The sequence below is a fragment of the Vespa crabro genome, chromosome 15 (assembly GCF_910589235.1).
Source record: "Vespa crabro chromosome 15, iyVesCrab1.2, whole genome shotgun sequence".
Lineage (NCBI taxonomy): Eukaryota > Metazoa > Arthropoda > Insecta > Hymenoptera > Vespidae > Vespa > Vespa crabro.
Window position 1 is genome coordinate 515001 of NC_060969.1, and position 19139 is coordinate 534139.

General features: G+C 34.9%; 1 protein-coding gene across 2 annotated transcripts; it reads left to right on the plus strand.

Moving 5' to 3' along the window:
• Positions 1-11816: 11816 nt before the first annotated feature.
• LOC124429589 (acetylcholine receptor subunit alpha-L1) lies at positions 11817-16617 on the plus strand. Of its 2 annotated transcripts, none has more exons than XM_046975046.1 (8): positions 11817-12254; positions 13141-13365; positions 13452-13496; positions 13591-13700; positions 13779-13959; positions 14035-14725; positions 14813-15024; positions 15454-16617. In XM_046975046.1, exons 2-8 carry the CDS (start codon positions 13186-13188, stop codon positions 15661-15663), a joined length of 1629 nt encoding a protein of 542 aa, XP_046831002.1. In that variant the 5' UTR covers positions 11817-12254; positions 13141-13185; the 3' UTR covers positions 15664-16617. The 2 variants fall into 2 exon arrangements, with proteins under 2 accessions (XP_046831002.1, XP_046831001.1); XM_046975045.1 differs by having other exon boundaries at positions 11821-12254; positions 14035-14728.
• Positions 16618-19139: the final 2522 nt, after the last annotated feature.

The following is a 19139-nucleotide window of genomic DNA, read 5'->3' on the forward strand; positions in this document are numbered from 1 at the left end:
CTTAGGCTCTCTCATGTCTCCGGCTTTTCGTTCTCTTTCTAACACTTCCTTGAAACTTTTCCTTCCCTCCGTTTGGATACCTTTCTCCTCCAGTTATTCCTCTTGTTAAAATTTACTTTTTTCTTCTCCTTCTCCTCTTTCTCCTTCTTCTTTTTTCACTTCCTCCTCCTGTGCGACAACAGGAGCGAGGAAGCAGCGCTCGACGCGTACCTCTCGGCGGTCTTCTTCGGAAACTGCGCGTCCTCTCCTCGTCGTCGTGCGTGGGAGCTTGCGTGCGAGAGCTTGCGTGGAAGCTTGCGTGCCGAGTTGTATATGCGCGCGCGTGCTCTTTCCTTCTCCTTTTCTCTATCCGCTTCAAAGCCGTCGTCGTGTGTGCATCAACTTTCTCGTAGAAACATCAGGAATGCATGCGTGCCTGGGTACGTGCTTGATTGCATGCGTACGGAGACACATAGATCTGCGCGCTCGCGCGCTTCTTTTTTATTTTATATGACGAGAATAATCAGTCGGCCGATCCACATCGCATTCTCTCTCTTTCGGCACTGCGTGGCCCGCAGCAGCGGCGGCAGCAGCAGCAATAATAGCAGCAGCAGCAGCAGCAGCAGCAGCACAGCAGCAACCAGCGGCAGGCACTCCCAGGACCCGTCTCTCTCTCTCTCTCTGACAATGTTCCGAGCGAGCAACCCACCTTAGCACTGACGCTCTCTGCTCGTTTCGGGGGGGTGTTGTGGCGAGCCGTCGCTCTACACTCCGCCCTCCACCACCCTTCTCTTCCTCCTCCTTCTCTTTTTCCTTCCTCTCTCTCTCTCTCTCTCTCTCTTTCTCTTTACTTCACTCTCTTCCTCCCTCTCTCGCTCTCTTTCTCCCTCTCTCTCTCTCTCTCGTTCCGTTCCACGGTTAGAGTTGCTCTCCGGTTAGAGCCCCGCCGCACAAGCCACCCTGCGCCCCGGGAGCCAATACCAACCCCATGTGGAAGCCCCAACGCGAGACGTCGGCGATGACTTGCGAAGTCGACCGAATGCGGCCGAGTCGCCGCCACCCCTGCGCACCGACACCAACCAACTGCCCTCCCTTCCTTCTCTATTCTTCCTCCACCTTCCTACTCCTCCTCGTAATTCTCTCTCTCTATTTCTCTCTCTCTCTCTCTCTCCCTCTTTCTTCAAGCTCTACCATCACGCAGGTGCCGCCCCTGAAAGCTTGCCAAGCCCGCAAAACACCGCCGCTGCCGTCGCTGCTGCTGCCGTTGCTGCTGCTGCTGCTGCTGCTGATGCTGATGCTGTTGCCGCCGCTGCTGCTGCTGCTGCCATGTGGCAGCACCGACAGGAATGACTGACCGAAGATGCACGATCATCGCCGAACTCCTACGAGACAAACAACGATGATGCGAGAGAGACCATGTGGAAACCTCGAGGCGTCGCCGACGCGCCATCAGTGCCGTATCTTTCATACTAGGTTTTGTTAAGTTAGTGTGTGTATCAGTCACGTGAGAAACATCCTAAATTCAAAACATTTCATTCAAGTCCAAGTCCAAAAGATCAAATTTCAAAGCTGCATGAATTCCATTCTTCTGTAAGATTCGATCTTTCAAGAGATAGCAAAGAGCATAGCTTTTGATGCTGCACTGGGCACGACCGAGAATCCACGAGCCGCCCTATTTCCCCCTCTCCTTTTCTCTGTTTCATCTACCCTTCCATATCTCTTTCTCTTACTACGGCACCCATTTAACCACCCTCGTTGCTCCTCGCTTCGTAAGGTACCCCAGTCGATACTGACACTGTCGGTGCGAGGTCGACTCGTCAGAGGGTGCTGAACGGAGACCAGAAGCGTCGACAGAGCGCTAAGAAAAAAAACTCTGCACTTATGCTGCACTCCTCCAAATTTATTCCACCCTTCATTCTACTCCCGTCAAACATCCTCGGTATTGAATATCCTACAATAAAAGCCCTATCCGGTGCGGATGTATCAAACACGTCCTTGCATTTTCACCCTTCATCCTATTCTCTCTTTCTCTCTATTTTTTTCCTATCCCTTGGTCTTCTCATTCTCCGTCTTTACTGACTTCTGTCTCTCTCTCTCTCTCTCTCTCTCTCTCTCTCTCTCTCTCTTTCTCTCCCTCTCCCTCTCTCACTCACATTGTGCAGACTCTCGATCTTTCCCTTCTCGACGCTACAGACGATCTCGAAATTGTTACGTTTAATGGACCGACTAAGAAACCCCTCGATACTTCCGTATACCCAACGAGCGAACACGCTAATGGCTCGAACACGTCCCTAACTTGAATTCTCCTATTAATTCTTCTCCGACGAATCGAAGATGATAAATAACGCTTAAGAAAGAAGGTCTTCTACTTTAGTCCCCCACGTCAGCTTCAATCATTCTTGTCTCTCCGTACGTCGTAACTCCTGTTATCCTCGGAAGTCAACGTCGAGTAACCCCTCCAAATGAATATATATGATTCTTCTCTTGTATCCTTTATTGGCCTGATGCGACCTTCGAACTTATCTTTTCCAAAAATTGTCTACCATCGTAAAGATAATCGTCGAATTATTTTTTATATCGAAAATAACAAATATAGTAATATACATATAAACATCGTAATATATTATTAAAAAGTTAATCTCGTAAGAATGAAACGATCGAGCATATTTTTGTTTAATTAATAATAATTAATAAAATGAGAAATACAAGAAAACATATCCATACGGTTACATCGAACTAATAAGTGAAAGAAAAGTTAATAATTGAAAGAAATACTTAACATGTTTTTTCTTTTTTTTTCTTTTTCTTTTTTTCTTTTTTTTTTCTTTTTTTTTCTTTTTATAATCTCATCCAGACGTGAGAATGTTTTATCGACGATTTGAAGGGTTGGAGCAAAGAGGGGTAAGGGATGTGTGGGGTGTATATAGAAGGAAGAGGGAGAAGTGGGGTCGTAGAAAGGGAGGCACGTGCGCTCGAAACGACGAAAACACGCGATGCTCTCATGTACGCGGGTACACGCAGGAACGCGATGGAACCTCAGATATGGTGTTCTACGTTCTACGTCGTCGGTAGTAGCTCTACGCGAGTATCATACGTGTGAGGTATTCCCGGTAACTCTCGAATCCTCTCCCGCTAGTTCATGGATTCCTCAAAGTTAACGGGTATGCGTGAAGTTCTTGTTTTAGCGATACGGTCACCGGAATTTCTCGAGGACCCAGGGTGCAATTGTGTTACCTTTGGACGACACGAATGCATCTCGAGCGAACGCGAGGTCAGAGTCACGAAAATTCAACGGAATCCGAAACAGTTGGCAAAGCCAATAGGCAATTGCATGCCATAGTGGCACAAAGAAAACAAGAGAGATGGAACGAGCCAACAAAGAAATGGGAGCGAGCGAGAGAGAGAGAGAGAGAGAGAGAATGTGAATGAACAACATCATTGATGAAATTAGCGATATTAATAATTCATTCGACGATGTTGATACGATTCTTTACTCGACTACTATCCGTACATTTCTCATTCACAAATTATTCGTTACGATCAAAGAGGCTACATCAACAAGCTGAGTCGCCATTGTATTGTATGTTTATCGAAGAAGTTTTGAATACTTTATCCTTTGTCTGTATTAGGATAAGTACATGTACGTACTACATACATACATACATAAGTACACGTGAGGCCACCGATTCCATACGGTAAGGATTCTCTCTCTCTCTCTCATACAATAGAATTTCTGTCTTTATCATATGTTATCTTTATTTGGTTCTATCTTATAAAGAATAATATTGGTATGTACGTGTGGTATAATGTTTGTATGAAGATGTGACAAGTCAAAACTGAGAGTATTTCATTGGTATTATTATTTATATAATAATTCAGTATAATAGATATTTAATGTGCAATTAAGTTACGAATCAATTTTTATCTTTTAATGAATTACTTTCAGTTTGTATTATTTACGAATAATTATAGCGACGAAGAAAAAATAAAAAGCTGATATCGTTGACCTCTTCGATATGTATAGAAATTATTAGCTAACATAAGAATGAAGAGAAATTTTACCGAATAAAAAAGGAACCTGCAATATACGTCATTTATTATCATAAGTGTACTTATGTACGAAGTTCATTAAAAAAAAAAAAAAAAGAAGAAAAAAAGAAAAAAAAGACACGATTCTCGATTTTCCTTTTAAAAGAAAAAGAAAGGGAGCATCGGTGAAGTAATTCAAGAGATAAAATGAAAAAGCTAAAATAGGTAAGAGTCCGATCGATAGAATTATTTCGAGATCAGTGAAAATTCGAATTACGTCGTTGCTCGCGAATGGTTTATCGAGATGTTATTATCAGAAGATGCAATTATCAGAATTATACGTATGTATGTAGGTATATATGTATACACATACATATATCCACGAATAGCAAGAACGATTGAAGAAGTAACTCGAAACGCGACAAATACCAGACGTATTTCCCTCGGGTCCTTTCAATCCCTTGAAGATGGATAAGCCATCTCTTCTGTATCGACGTATACATACATCGATATATACTTTGAGTAACTCAATTACAACAATCTCAGGAGAACGGACCAATTGTTGTTCCGGATAAATAGTATTTGTGCAAAGTGTTTCTTATCGGCTGTTTGGAATTTTTTCTATTAAAAAAAAAAGAAAAAAAAAGAAAAAAAAGAAAAACAGCAAATATTTTTTAATACGAAAATTAAATAAAAAAGAAAAGAAATACTAATCTGTAAATAAAATATTTTTATCAAATCTTTCAATATATCTCCACTAGTAATTCATTAATCATTAATTAATTACATATTATCAATTCGTAATCATTGATTAATTCCTACACCTAATCAAGAATTAATGCCCGTGTCCACGAATATATACATATGTATATATATATATATATATATATATATATATATATATATATATCATACTATTCGAAGATTCTGTTTTGTTTGTGTTAACCGGCTAACTTCGAGTCGCATAAAGCACGAGCTTTATCTTCATAATAGCACTATGACGAAGTGTATGTTCGTGGGAAGGGATGGGAGACCAAAGCCATCAGAGGATAATGCTTCTACGAAGTCATACGCAGTTGTGACTATTACGAGCTACCGATTCCTTATCCCTCGAGCATAATACCGTCTGGTGTTCCACAAACGTCTGTTCCGCAAATGTTGTGGTAAATGGACCTGAGAACGCAAAATGAAAACGACAAAAGTTTTCTTAGTATACGCCAACAAAATAGTCCTTCTCTTTAAATTTTTTTATATTTCTTTAGACGTACCTTTCACATTACTCGACCCGTAAGTATGTACCTTTTTAATTTCATATACAATTTATACTACAGGTCTAATCTTTAAAATTCCAAAGAAATTTTTATAAAGGATTGCAGCAACATTCCTACATAAAAGTAACTTCTCGTATATTTGATTAATTTTTAGATATATTTTGTTATACAGTTATCATCATCTTGAACAAATTTCTCGATATAAAGCACAACTTGACCTTACGAGCACATTTCTGTATCACTACAAGTTCTGGAAGATTCAGATTTAACGTATAAATGTATAAGCATTTCGTCCCTATATATACATATGTATATGAGGCCCTCGTTCGAATATGAATGCGTGCATGTACGTATAAGTTTAATATACATATATTCCCTTTATATTATATATAAGGGTCAAGAGAATAGAGGTTAATTAAATATTCTATGAATAGTATACAAATATGTTATTTTCATTTAATTAAGAAGATCTAATATTAGAAACAATGTAAGAATATTTGTACACCAAAAGACATTAAAACAAATACCAATCAACTTATTGATCTAACGTTAAAAAGATGAAAGAAGAAAAAGAAAAGAAAATATCGATACATTCGTGAAAGGAACATCGTAATGAGTGTTAGGTCGATTAATCGAATAAAAGAAACGGGAAGGTGAAAAAGTTAGTCGTCGAGACGATCACTCAAGGCCATTCGAATGGCATTCGTGAACCTATTCGATTCCCCTTTCCCCTTCCTTTTTCCAGCTTTAATGATGTTTCCTCAAACACCGACTTTTTCCCCTTTTCTTTGAGCATTCGCGCGCTTTCAACTCCCGTGGGAGCGAACGTCTTGCCCGTAACGTTCGTTGAAAGATCAGAATTCGAGCGGATGATGTCGGTGACAGACGGAACGGGACGACACCCCTGGGACTCGCGAGAAAGATAGACGAAAGAGAGTTCGTACCTCGATACTCCACTCACGGCCCCTTTCACTACACCTCTTTAGTCCTGCCGAGTTCCCAGTCGAGTCTCCGTTTGTGTTAGGTTCGTTTCTTTACTAACTTCTCAATCGAAATAAGGACAAAGACGATTTAGTCATGAAAGTAAAAAGAGAACCTGAAAAGATCTGATCTTTTTCCTTTTTTTTTATCTTAGCGATACTAAGAATCGTTAATCCTTAGAATTTCAACGAGAACTCTTTTTCTCTCTAAACTTCGTAACAATCATGACATTACATCAGTCCTATATTTAATAACGATATATTTAAATATTATTATATTTTTCTAAGGTGTATATTTTTTTCCCCCACAAATTATTTCACTTTTCTCTCTTTCTCTTTCTATCTCTTACCTTCTCTATCCTTCTTTTAATATCATCTTTATTTTTCATCGCTTTACATGCAAATATATTCAATCACAGAAAAGACACACTCGATGTGAAACTATTAAAGGTCGAATTAATTCCGACGGTAAAATAAACTCCATATAATAATCGGCAAAGCATAAGCCATGACGACGAGGATGCGCTAGACGAGGAACGTTAATATTGTTCTCTTAGCCACGTACGCACATATCTACCACTAGCTACGTACATATGTACATACGTAGGTAGAATATACCGGGTGTCCCTAAAGGGGTCGGCATAATTTACGAACCTCTAGCGCAAACAGTCATTTAAAGTCCAACACCGCCCTGGCTATTATCCTGGAACTGCAAAACGGGCCGTGCTTCTCCATCTTCCAAAAAGAGAAAGAGAAAGATAAAGATATATATACATACATATATATATATATATAAAGAGAAAGAGAGAGAGAGAAAGAGAAGCTAGAGAAACGGCTTCAGACCGTTCAGTGGATATTAAGAGAATCCAGTAACGAACTATAATGGGATTTTAGCTTATTTCACAGCCCTTCCACTTTACCTTCCTCTCCTCCTTCGCTTCTTCCCATCCCCATCCCTATTGCTTTCCTTCACTTTCTACTCCTCCTATCCCTGTTCATCCTTAGTCCGTGAGATATAGAAGATTGGTCGGTGCGTGAGACCACATTAATTACCGGTACATGTCAGGAGGCTCTTTCGAGTCAACGCAAGTATCCTCTTCTAGCCTTCTCATTTTCGATCTCATTCTAACCCATGAACCATCACTAGTAACATCGCCACCTTTCATTCTTTCTCCCTATTTCTCTCTGAGCTGCTTGGTAGACTCCTCAACAGAAATTTCAAGAATGCGATTTTAACTGTAACTTTCATCGTGATTAAGGAAGATTGCTTCTGTCTGAGAGGACATTCCCAAAGCTCGGAATTGATTAATAATTCGCTTCGACGATACAGCGTAGCGAGAGAGAAAGAAATAAAGAGAAAGAGAAAGAGAGAGAGACAAGAACAAAGTGTTGCATTACTCGCGTTCCAAAATAGTTCTAGAGGAAACATCGCTGAACTATCTCTCTTTCGAAACGACGAACAAAGTCGATCGCCAGAGTTACGTCGTTCGCCAACTTGAAAACATTCGGCTTACCTTAAACTTTTCAACAATTAACGGAAGCAGAGGAAAGGAAGTGTAAAAGTGTAATCATGTGTGGGAACGATTATTATTAATATTATATTATAAATAAAACATTATATAAATACAATCTTAATTCTCAACAAATTTATCGATCATCTTCAAAATCGAATTTATTATAATTATTCTATTGTGATTAAAAGAAATGAATGTGAAACGTTTTAAGTCTTAACGTTTTACGAATATCATTCTTTTTTGTTTAATCGCAACAAATTCATGTCGTTTAATTCATCTATTTATATGCTACAACGTTGTGATAATAAAAATATATCGATCTATTTAAAAAAAGAAAAAAATAAAAGAAAGAAAAAGAAAATATCAATGATCTGATAAATCTCTACGAAAATATTCCCATAGACAAAAATATTGCTTTAATCGGAATATTATTTTTAAAGAAATTTTGAAAGAAACAACTTATTTATTTTGATAATAATAACAAAAACAATAACAAAAAAGTATTAGCGTTGTATAACGTTACTAGCGGTATGTTCTATTTCTTGTAAAGACAACACGTTTTATTAATTTTAGCTGATAGTAAGGGATGTCATAGTATCGTTGTTATATACGTCCCGAAACAAGGATTATGGGGTCGAGTGATAAGGAAGAGGGGGAATGTGAAGAAGGAAAACCGGACGAAAGCTGATGGGACTCGATCGATCTTTCAGGAAAGTTTGGAAATTGAGTGTGAATAGCGATAGACCGATGGACGTTCCTCCGGCTTGCCATCCAGAAAAATAATTCGGAAGATTAACCCGGTGACGTCCGAAAATGAATTTTCTCTGACAGATAAGCGGAACTTTCTTTATGTATTTTCTTTTTTTTTTCTTCCTTAAGAATGATTTATGATCGGACGATCGATGCACTATGTCTCTTGCTTCTTCTCTCTCATTCTCACTCTCTCTCTTTCTCCGTAAAATTTCATGAGAAAAGAAACTTCAATAAAAAAAAAAAACCTTTTAGAAAAACTGAACTAATATAAAATTTTTCTTATTAATTTTGAACGTTCAAACGTTATTCGAACAAGTCTTCGTGAAATAATATACATCATCGTAAATTGCACTCAGTTTACTAGACTATTAGCAACTTCGTATGACAGCGAAGGGATAAGAAGGGTATATGCAAAGAGAGAGAGAGAGAGAGAGAGAGAGAGAGAGAGAGAGAGAAAGAGAGAGAACCTGTAGTGAATTTTGATGCACCCATGTACAGAGCATATTCCTTACACCTGCCGGATACAGAGCATGCAACGTAGACAAGACCCAAGAGTGTAAGCTTATATGATCTATGTGCTAATACAAGTTGTCACAAAAGCAATATTAATATCGTATGAAGTAGTACAAAGTATTTCTATTAAAGTATCGTTATCTTTTAAGATATGAATTTTTTCTAATAAATATAAAAGAAAAAAGAAAAGAAAAAAGAAAAATAAAAGAAGAAAAAAAGAAGAAAAGAGAATGTTTTCAATCTCACACGATTTTAATCATAACCCAATGAGATAGAAAAAAGAATGAAGAAAGGAAATACTACGAAAAAAGAAAAAAAAAAAAGAAAAAGGAAAAAAAAAGGAAAAAAAAACTTTCCAGTTGATCCATTTCTAATTCGAATAGAAATGAACCGGTAGTGCAACGATTCGAATCGAAGTGCATTCGCTCCGATAACTCGGTCCATCTGCGGTAATAGACGCTTTTAACGTTACAAACGATGCTTCCGTTATTTCGAAGTACAATTGGATCGTCGAACTTGTCGTTCTTGAAAATTCTGTACAAGGACGCACCTGCGTTTACCTATAATACCAGTATATATGTATATACGTATGTGTGTGTAAAAGAGAATATATGATGAGTGCGTATTTACGTAGGAGAGGCCAGTTACCTCTCATTTGCACTCGAATGTGACGTCATAGCATTTCTCGAGCTAGTACTTCGCACCAGGAAAGCCGGAAAACAGTCACATTTGTCATTGTTATAACAGACAAAGGATAGTACATACTAGAAAATAGAGAAAAGTTCATATATCTGTATCTATATCTACATATATATATATATATATATATATCACATATACATGTATATATGTATATGAAAAGTAAGAAAGAGAAGTATTGGAAGAAAATAGATACGAGCTTGAAAATAAAGACAGACTTAATGGGTAGACCTATTACTATCATATTATAACATAGAGAAATAGCGACAACGTGAAGAAAGATGAGAACTTAGAAAGGAACGATCGTTTTGCGTTACTTCGCAAAAGGGAAGGGATTCTCGATTATTATATCTTGTATCGTCAAGCTAAAAGCTTCACAAATTTCCCCTCCCTCTCTCTCTCTCTCTTTCTCTCTCTCATATGTTATGTAACCAGAGAAAAAGGAAAACGTCTCCTCCCTTTACCAAAAAAGACTACTTTAAACATTATTCGAATTAATTATAAATTACAAAGTACAGTAGAGTGTATTATATTAGGCACGACCTATTTTCAGATAGTTTATCGTTCTATATATTATACATATACCGTTGGAGCAATCTATCTACGTCATGTGAACACAGTACCAAACTAAAGATTATTAGCTGGATACCAAGGATCTATTAGGACGATATGAATACTCTATATTATCCTTCGACGATATAGCGAATCTATTTACTATAGGATCCTTCCAAAATCTACGAGGGTTACATGGCTAATGATGTTCTTTACGCTTACATACCCACCCATCCTCAAGGTATCACAAATCAAAGTTAAAAGCTAGCCCATTAAGAAGGTAACGCTTGAAATACTCAATGACAATATAATAAATCCTTATATAACATGTTTCATATAAAATGACGTAAAAAACAAAAAACGAGCCTTATATAAAAGATAACATGATGTCTCTATAAGTTTATATTTTCATAGAGTATCAATGAATAATAAAACCTTATATCTCGTATAAATATCTGTTTTCAAATACGTACGCAAATAATCCATAGTTAGATCGGCCAATAAGTAATATCGGAATTATCAGTTACTTTTTTTATCGAAAATTAATAAACTCTCCTATAAGATCGATAGTTAATGTTAGAACTTTCAATGAAAAAAAAAAAGAAGAAAAGGAGAAAAAAATGCCGAAAAATATTGAAAATTCTTATATTACTTATTGGCTGATACAATAAAAGCCATGTAACTTGTATAACATAAAACGCATTCTTTATATCTCCGGTAAATTGTCCACTGTCGATTGCGAATGATCGTTTGGTAAAATGAAAATCTTTTCGGACGATGTATATGCCGATTAATCGAGATGGTTTTCACTAAAAGCGCATAGTACCAATGTCAAATATAAATCATGAACGATGAGAACGAGCTCGAAAACGATGTTGTCGGAGCGCTTACGCAGCTGTGCGAGCAAAAGAGGGCAGTTACCCTTGACGATGACACCCAAGAGTGGCACGACAGCCATCCTCGTAGTGCTTCACACGAGGAAACCCGGAAAATAATCGTGTTTATTAGAGAGCTGTATTTGTGTCTCCGAACGTTGGAATCGTATCTCAACTTTGTCGACGTTCCTAACGCTTCTATCTCTATAGCAACGAAGAATTCGGTTAACGGCAAATAAAGGAAAGAAAAACAAAAAAAAAAAGAAACGAGAATGAAAAATAAAAAGAACTCGTGCGGGAATATGATAATATATCTTTTCAAAAACGTGAGATATTGTAGTGTTATTTCTATCAATGTGTTACTGACTTTCGTTATTCGATTCGTCGATTGAACTGTTCTTAATGATACTTTCAAAACTGTAATTATATAAAACGTGTAGTGATGATGAAGGAAATGTTGTAAAAACGGTCTGATCGTGTAGTGATCATAAGAAACAATCATAAATATGAAAATATCACAGAGAACGAAAGTAAGCACGAAAATGGACGAAGAAAATATTCTTCTGAAAAAAAGGCGAAAGAAATGAACGTATAAATTAAGTCTTTTATTTTTTCTTTCTTTATTTTGGTTTTTTCGTTTATTTTTTCCCTTTTCCCCTTTTTTTCCTTTTTATTTTCTTTTTTCCTTTTTTTTTTTCATTCTATTACATGCGGAATGCCGGAGGTGTGCGAGCGAGTCTGCGCTGTTAAAGTTCGTTCACATGGCGCAGGTACGGTCGAGCACGTCGGTGCATGCGCAATGGTGTATTGATCCTGCGAATCTAAGATGCATGTACCATCATCCAGTGGTCCATTGGCTGTACACAATGCCATTTCTGTTCTACGTTCTTCCGCCGTTTCATTGAACGGTACAAACCCGTGTGAGTAATGCGATACACGACGGATCCTTCTTGCATTTCCGATCGATAAAAGCGAGACCAGAAGGAAGATCGTGCAAGTTGCCGTTTAGATTATGACATCTATCGAGAGCCACAAGATTTCACCCTGCGATATAAGCGCATCGACACTTTTTGGAATCCCAATTAATGAGTATGTAACCATTTCGCGTTTTACATCCATCAAAAAGATTAAAAGATTTATCAAAGTTTTACGATTTTTTATAACGAAAAAGAAACCACGTGTAATTTAATTTTAACCTTTTTACATATCCAGCGATATTAATGTACTTTGTTTACTATTAATTAAAATCTAAGGCATAGTTTATCTAAAATTAATCGTCGTTTTTGAAACATATATATATATATATATATATATATATATATATATATATATATATACATACATACTTACATATATATATATACATATATATTCGACGAAAAAATTCAATCTTTTCAAAATTTTTATATATATATATATATATATATATATATATACATAATTTGAAAAAAAAATGTATAAGATATTTGTTTAAAATTTGTTGGAAATTGTTTAAATAATAAAATCTATTCATAAAAGATTGAAATTTGTTAAACAATATCTATTGGAAGAAATATTAACCAGAAGAAATGATACCCCAATATGTATGAATGATTCCAAGTTTAATTTCGACTTCTTCGACATAAAGTCAATATAGATAGATGGTAGTTAACGCAACAGGTTCATAAATCCCTGACTAGCAATAGCATATAAAGCCTAGTTAAGCTAACGTTATAAAGGTAAAAGTGTCGATTCTATTAAACTACAGCCTCGTTTCGACAATAATTTATTGATCGACCTACAGTCGTCGATAATGCTAACGGAGAAGAGAAATATTTCTTGGTTGATTGGAGTAACATTTTTTTTTAAATTTTGTTTTTATATATTCAGCTTTTTTTGCTCTTTTTATTTTTATTTTTTTATTTTTGTATTTTTACTTTTTTATTCTAATAAAAAGAATAAAAGAATGATCGAAATATGATCCAACTTTTTGCAGGGAGCCAATAATAATATATAAATAAATGTACGCGATCGAACTATAATGATAGTCAGATTAATTACCGTGATCCTCACAGCGAGGATTTGCTATGGGAATCCTGATGCTAAACGACTTTACGATGACTTACTCTCGAATTACAATCGTCTTATTCGACCCGTTTCGAACAATACAGATACGGTCGTTGTCAAGTTAGGTCTTCGTCTTTCACAGCTCATCGACCTGGTAAGACAAATTTATAACTTGTTAACCCTTTATTATAGTATAAATATTTTGAAAAAAAAGAAACTAATAATTTTATATATTTGCAGAATTTAAAGGATCAAATCCTAACAACGAACGTTTGGTTAGAACATGTAAGTATAACGATGTTCTATTACAATAATCTTGATATTAAAAAAAAAAAAAAAAAGAAAAAAATAATAATAAATAAATTTCGTTAACTTTTAGGAATGGCAGGATCACAAATTTCAATGGGATCCATCGGAATATGGAGGTGTAACAGAACTCTATGTACCGAGCGAACATATATGGTTACCCGATATCGTACTTTACAACAAGTAAGAAATTTCATCCTAAAATATCTCCTTTTATCCCTAGTAAAACAGATAAAAAATAACTGTAACATCAATTTTCAGCGCCGATGGAGAATATGGCGTGACCACCATGACAAAAGCTATTTTACATTACACGGGTAAAGTCCTTTGGACACCACCAGCTATTTTTAAATCATCCTGCGAAATCGACGTCAGATATTTTCCGTTTGATCAGCAAACCTGTTTCATGAAGTTTGGTTCGTGGACATACGATGGTTTTCAGGTTAGTTAAAAAGAATCTAATCATATCAAAATGTAAATCAAACACCAATCGATATTAATTAAAATTATTTTTCAGATCGATTTGAAACACATTAATCAAAAATTGGGAGACAAAGTAGAAGTTGGTATCGACCTACGTGAATATTATCCAAGTGTCGAGTGGGACATTTTAGGTGTACCAGCGGAACGTCACAAAAAATATTATCCCTGTTGTCACGAACCTTATCCCGACATATTCTTCAATATCACGTTACGTCGTAAAACACTTTTCTACACAGTGAACCTAATCGTACCGTGCGTAAGCATCTCTTATCTTTCGGTATTGGCCTTCTATCTACCTGCTGATTCAGGAGAAAAAATAGCCTTATGTATCAACATCCTCCTATCTCAAACCATGTTCTTCCTATTGATATCAGAAATTATACCGTCTACTTCGTTAGCATTACCATTATTAGGCAAATACTTGCTCTTCACAATGATCCTCGTAGGTCTCTCGGTAGTTATAACAATAATAATATTGAACGTTCATTATCGTAAACCAAGTACACACAAAATGGCACCGTGGGTCAGAAAAATATTCATTCGAAGATTACCGAAGTTATTACTAATGAGAGTACCAGATGATCTTCTCAATGATCTTGCTGCTCATAAAATACATGGACGAGGAAAATCTGGGAAAAAGAGTAAATTCAATGCAGCCGTTGCAGCTGCCGTTCAATCTTCCTCCATCGTTTCTTCTCCAGATTCTGCTCGTCATCAACGTATCGGTGGTACTTTCTACAATTAAAACAACCTTTCTAATTATAATAATAATAATAATAATATATAATTTGTCATTATATCGTCTTCTCCAGGTTGCAACGGCTTACATACAACAACTGCACACAACAGATTTCTTGGTGGAGGTTTTGGTGGTTACAATGGACTTCCAACTGTCATGTCTGGATTGGATGAGTCTTTGAGCGACGTCACACCTAGAAAAAAGTATCCGTTCGAACTTGAGAAAGCTTTACATAATGTGATGTTCATTCAACATCATATACAACGGCAGGACGAATTCAATGCTGTAAATATAATTAATCTCCACAGTTTATGTTCAGTCATATATATTTCTTTTTTTTTTTTTTATATCTTTGCATCTACTTGCAACAATAAAATTATCAAATCTATGAAAATAATCGATTTTAGATATCTTCTTTTATTATGATTATCAAAATTAGCATTACTAGAGTAACATATTAATCGAAAACTATTTTTCCTTATTTATTAGTGTAAAATTAAGTAAACTGTAAACAATAATGAAAAAAATGTTTCTTTTTTCTTTCAAGTACCTAAAAAAAAATCGAAAAATATAGTAAAAATAGATCGGTAATTCTAATATTAATTACCATAGCGATTTATAATAAATTATATTTGTCTTTAATAATAAATTATTAATAAAAAAAATATCGTCCTTGAAGATTAAAGATAAATATAAAATTTGTATTATTTGCAGGAAGATCAAGATTGGGGTTTTGTCGCTATGGTTCTCGATCGACTTTTCCTCTGGATCTTCACGATAGCTTCCATAGGTGGAACATTTACTATTCTCGCCGAAGCTCCTGCACTTTACGACGATACTAAACCTATCGATATGCAATATTCTTCCATTGCTCATCAACAATATTTGCCACCGGGCCAAGATTTATTAGAAAATCTAGTCTAAAAATTATAACGTCATTGATTCATATATCAAGAATACAATGTACAGTTCATAAAAATCCTCTTGTCTTTCAGTGTTTCCATGGATACGAATGCGTTAAAAGAAAATCTGGAAGACAAGAGTTACGGTGTTGCTCTTTACAAAAAGATAAAAGAAAAAAAAAAAAGAAAAGAAAAAAGAAAACATTGTCGACTAATTCTAACGTCTAAATGACAAATACGTTTCTCGCTAGTATATTTAAACGTACTTATTCGTATTTACTCCACTTTCAGTTTCTTACTCGGAAAACGAAAAAAAAAAAAGAGAGAAAAAAAACGTAGCGAGTGATTTAAATGAAATGAAATAAAATGTTTAAAAGAGATTAATGTCTCTCCGTACAAGTGTATAGGCTCTCTTTTAAATCACGATCAATCTCGAAATAAACGTGGCCTAAAAATCAAAAGATTAATTAACGTACGTAGATACTCGACGAGATTCGTCATCGTGCCTTACCCACGTGACGTTTCTAACAAAATCTAGAAAAAAGAAAAAATATTCCATTGTATGTTTCGATCTGGTTCGATCTATATCATCAGCTCGAGAAAAAAACACGATTCTTTTCTCGTTTGAAATTATTATCAATAGACTTTCAGGTGTGCTAATAATATGTAACATAGATATGATACAGATGTAAGATCGTTAAAACTATTCTAATGACGGGGCAAGGGAAGGGATATAAATAATTCGTCAATCTAACTGTGCATATAGAAGCATGTCGATGCTCCAATTAATCTTCCCGATGAGCAAATAAAAATAATAATAATATGTTATAAATATATACATACATATGTATATGCATAAGTTTTCGATAAAAACATAAGCAAGGTCTTTTTCATTAAAAATAACTAAAATATAATCGAATTTGTTCGATACACACTGTATGCCTACGTCAATATAAATAAATAATAATTACACTGATACATTCATAAGAGTAAAAATTATTCAAAATTATTTTATATATACTCCAATGTAAACTTCCTTTTAGTCCTTTTTCTAATTTTCACGCTCCACTTTCCTTTTTATTCTACATGAAAAGAGCGGCTATACACAAAGGCTATTAATGATATAACGAGATCTTAAGGTCTACAAATAAATATCGCGCTGAAAAAGAAAATTTGAAATAAATTTCTAAGTTGATTTAAGATTCACTCTATACTGTTAATCCTTTCGCTACAATAGCATCGTTCGTGAATATCACTATTACGGACGCTATATGGGTAAGCAAAACATCACATACACTTTAGCGCAGACCATATATTTATCACAAATTAAATGTATACTTTATCACTAGCAGAGTGTAATATTTAATACTTTATCACGCTTCATATAAATTATTGATTTTTTATTTAAGTTGTATTGAAATAATTTAATAAATATAATTTCGTGAATGAACGTGAAATTCTAGACCAACTGAGTTAATCAGAAAAATAAAAATCTATTATTACAGTTCGTTAAAATAGAAATCTACTAATCGATAAATAGGATTCTTATATTATTAGCCTAGCTGTTATCAATAAAATAAAGATTTATTATTATTCGCTTAGTTACCGATTGGATAAAACTGGGATCTACTATTACCAAATTCAATCGGTAAAAAGCAGATCTCTATTATTTCCGACAGAGTTATTCGGCCGAAAAACAGTGTTTTATTGTTACTAATGTAATTTAGTTTGTGGTTAGATTAATTATTATTATTACTATTACTGATTTGGTAGGACAGATTCATTCTATTATTCTATTTAATTTATGTCAGTCAATAGTAATACAACTTTTATAGCGGCTTAAGAAAATTTATTTGTAATCGAAAGCTGTAATATTTTCTGACTGAATTTTATTTAATCAAAAAAGCTAATCTCTTCTGTTGCCATCTAAATTTTCCCGGTCGGTAAAGCGAGATTTATTGTTACTGACCGAGTAATATCTAGCACAGCTAGTAAGGAAGAGATCTACTTTAACCAATTATTACTTGTTCAATAGAGTAAGTAAAACAGCTATTTTTGCTAATTATTTTCATTACATTTTATAAAACAGAATGCTACACGTTTTTCCTGACCCGTCCAAACCAAATAAATCATGGTTGCTTATATAATGTCACCTCCATAGCTTAACATTTTAACATGATGAAAGAGCTTACGTAGTTTGATACCCAACATATATCAAGAACATGCCGAATGGTTGCAATTGTATCGGACAGACTTGCAATGAGAAATAAGACAAATAGACTTATGAATATGGCCAGATAAATATGAATATGAGTATGAGTGAATATGAGTGGATAGTGATGGTAATAGTATATTAATTTTACATTGCTTGATTACATAAATAGCTATAGACCTGTAAAATAAACCTGCTTGTAGGTTGGTATAAAAGATGCAGATAATTATCATATGTGGTCAACTGCACAGAGAAATTACATGTCTAATATCGGAAATGGGAGTATATATGATTGAAATGAGGAGATAATGAAAAAATAATTGAAATTATAGAAAATTTAATTAGAGAAAAATAATAATTAAAAGTATGATGAAAATAAAGACGATAAAGATGAAGATAATGACAATGATAATAATGATAGAAAAGGAATCATAATCGTATCAGGATTATGTCTTCTGATTAACCGGTTTTCATTGTGCAATGAAATATAGACCTGTGCAACCCTTTGAAATGTAATTATTTACTTGATTTTTCATTCAATTTCGAAATAATCGAATAAAATAGAAATAGTATTAATCTTTGAATTATGATGATGATCTTAATCGATTAACTGAAATTTGATTTGGTTAATCATGGAACCGTCTTCAACCTACTCTGATCAAACGATGACTATAAGTCATCCATAATCGCATGGTCGCTATATATCCCATCGATGATTAAAGTCACCCATTAAAATTTCACATTTATTCACAACTTCGGTTATATTAATTCAATACAACTTGATTAAGAAACTGATAATTTAGATGATGCGTGACAAAGTATCAAATATCAGCGATACGTCAGCACTATCAGCGATAAAGTATTCGTCGTTCATAGTTCGTGATAAAGTACACGATCGTACCGCGCTCAAGTGCACGCTCATATTCTGACTGTCCGTATAGCAGCAGCAAAGCACTCGAGGACGATGCTGTTGTATCAAAAAGGTTAATGTTTTAAAAATATTTTTAAAAAATTCTATTATCTTTGCAGGAAACTGTTTCTTTTTTTTTTCTTGTAATAAACGCCCGCATATTTTTATTAGTTTGTGCTTTTAAAAATAAAGCAAATCATTACAATGTAAATTTTGGAATAATGTTAAATATTGTTTACATTTCAATTTTGATAAGTCTCAGAGCATCAAAATCTTATTTATTCTGCAATTGACAATGCGATAAAATTTTATCATGTATCGAAATAAGCACACACACAATGATGTGTTATAAATGTTACAGATAAGTATCAATTTT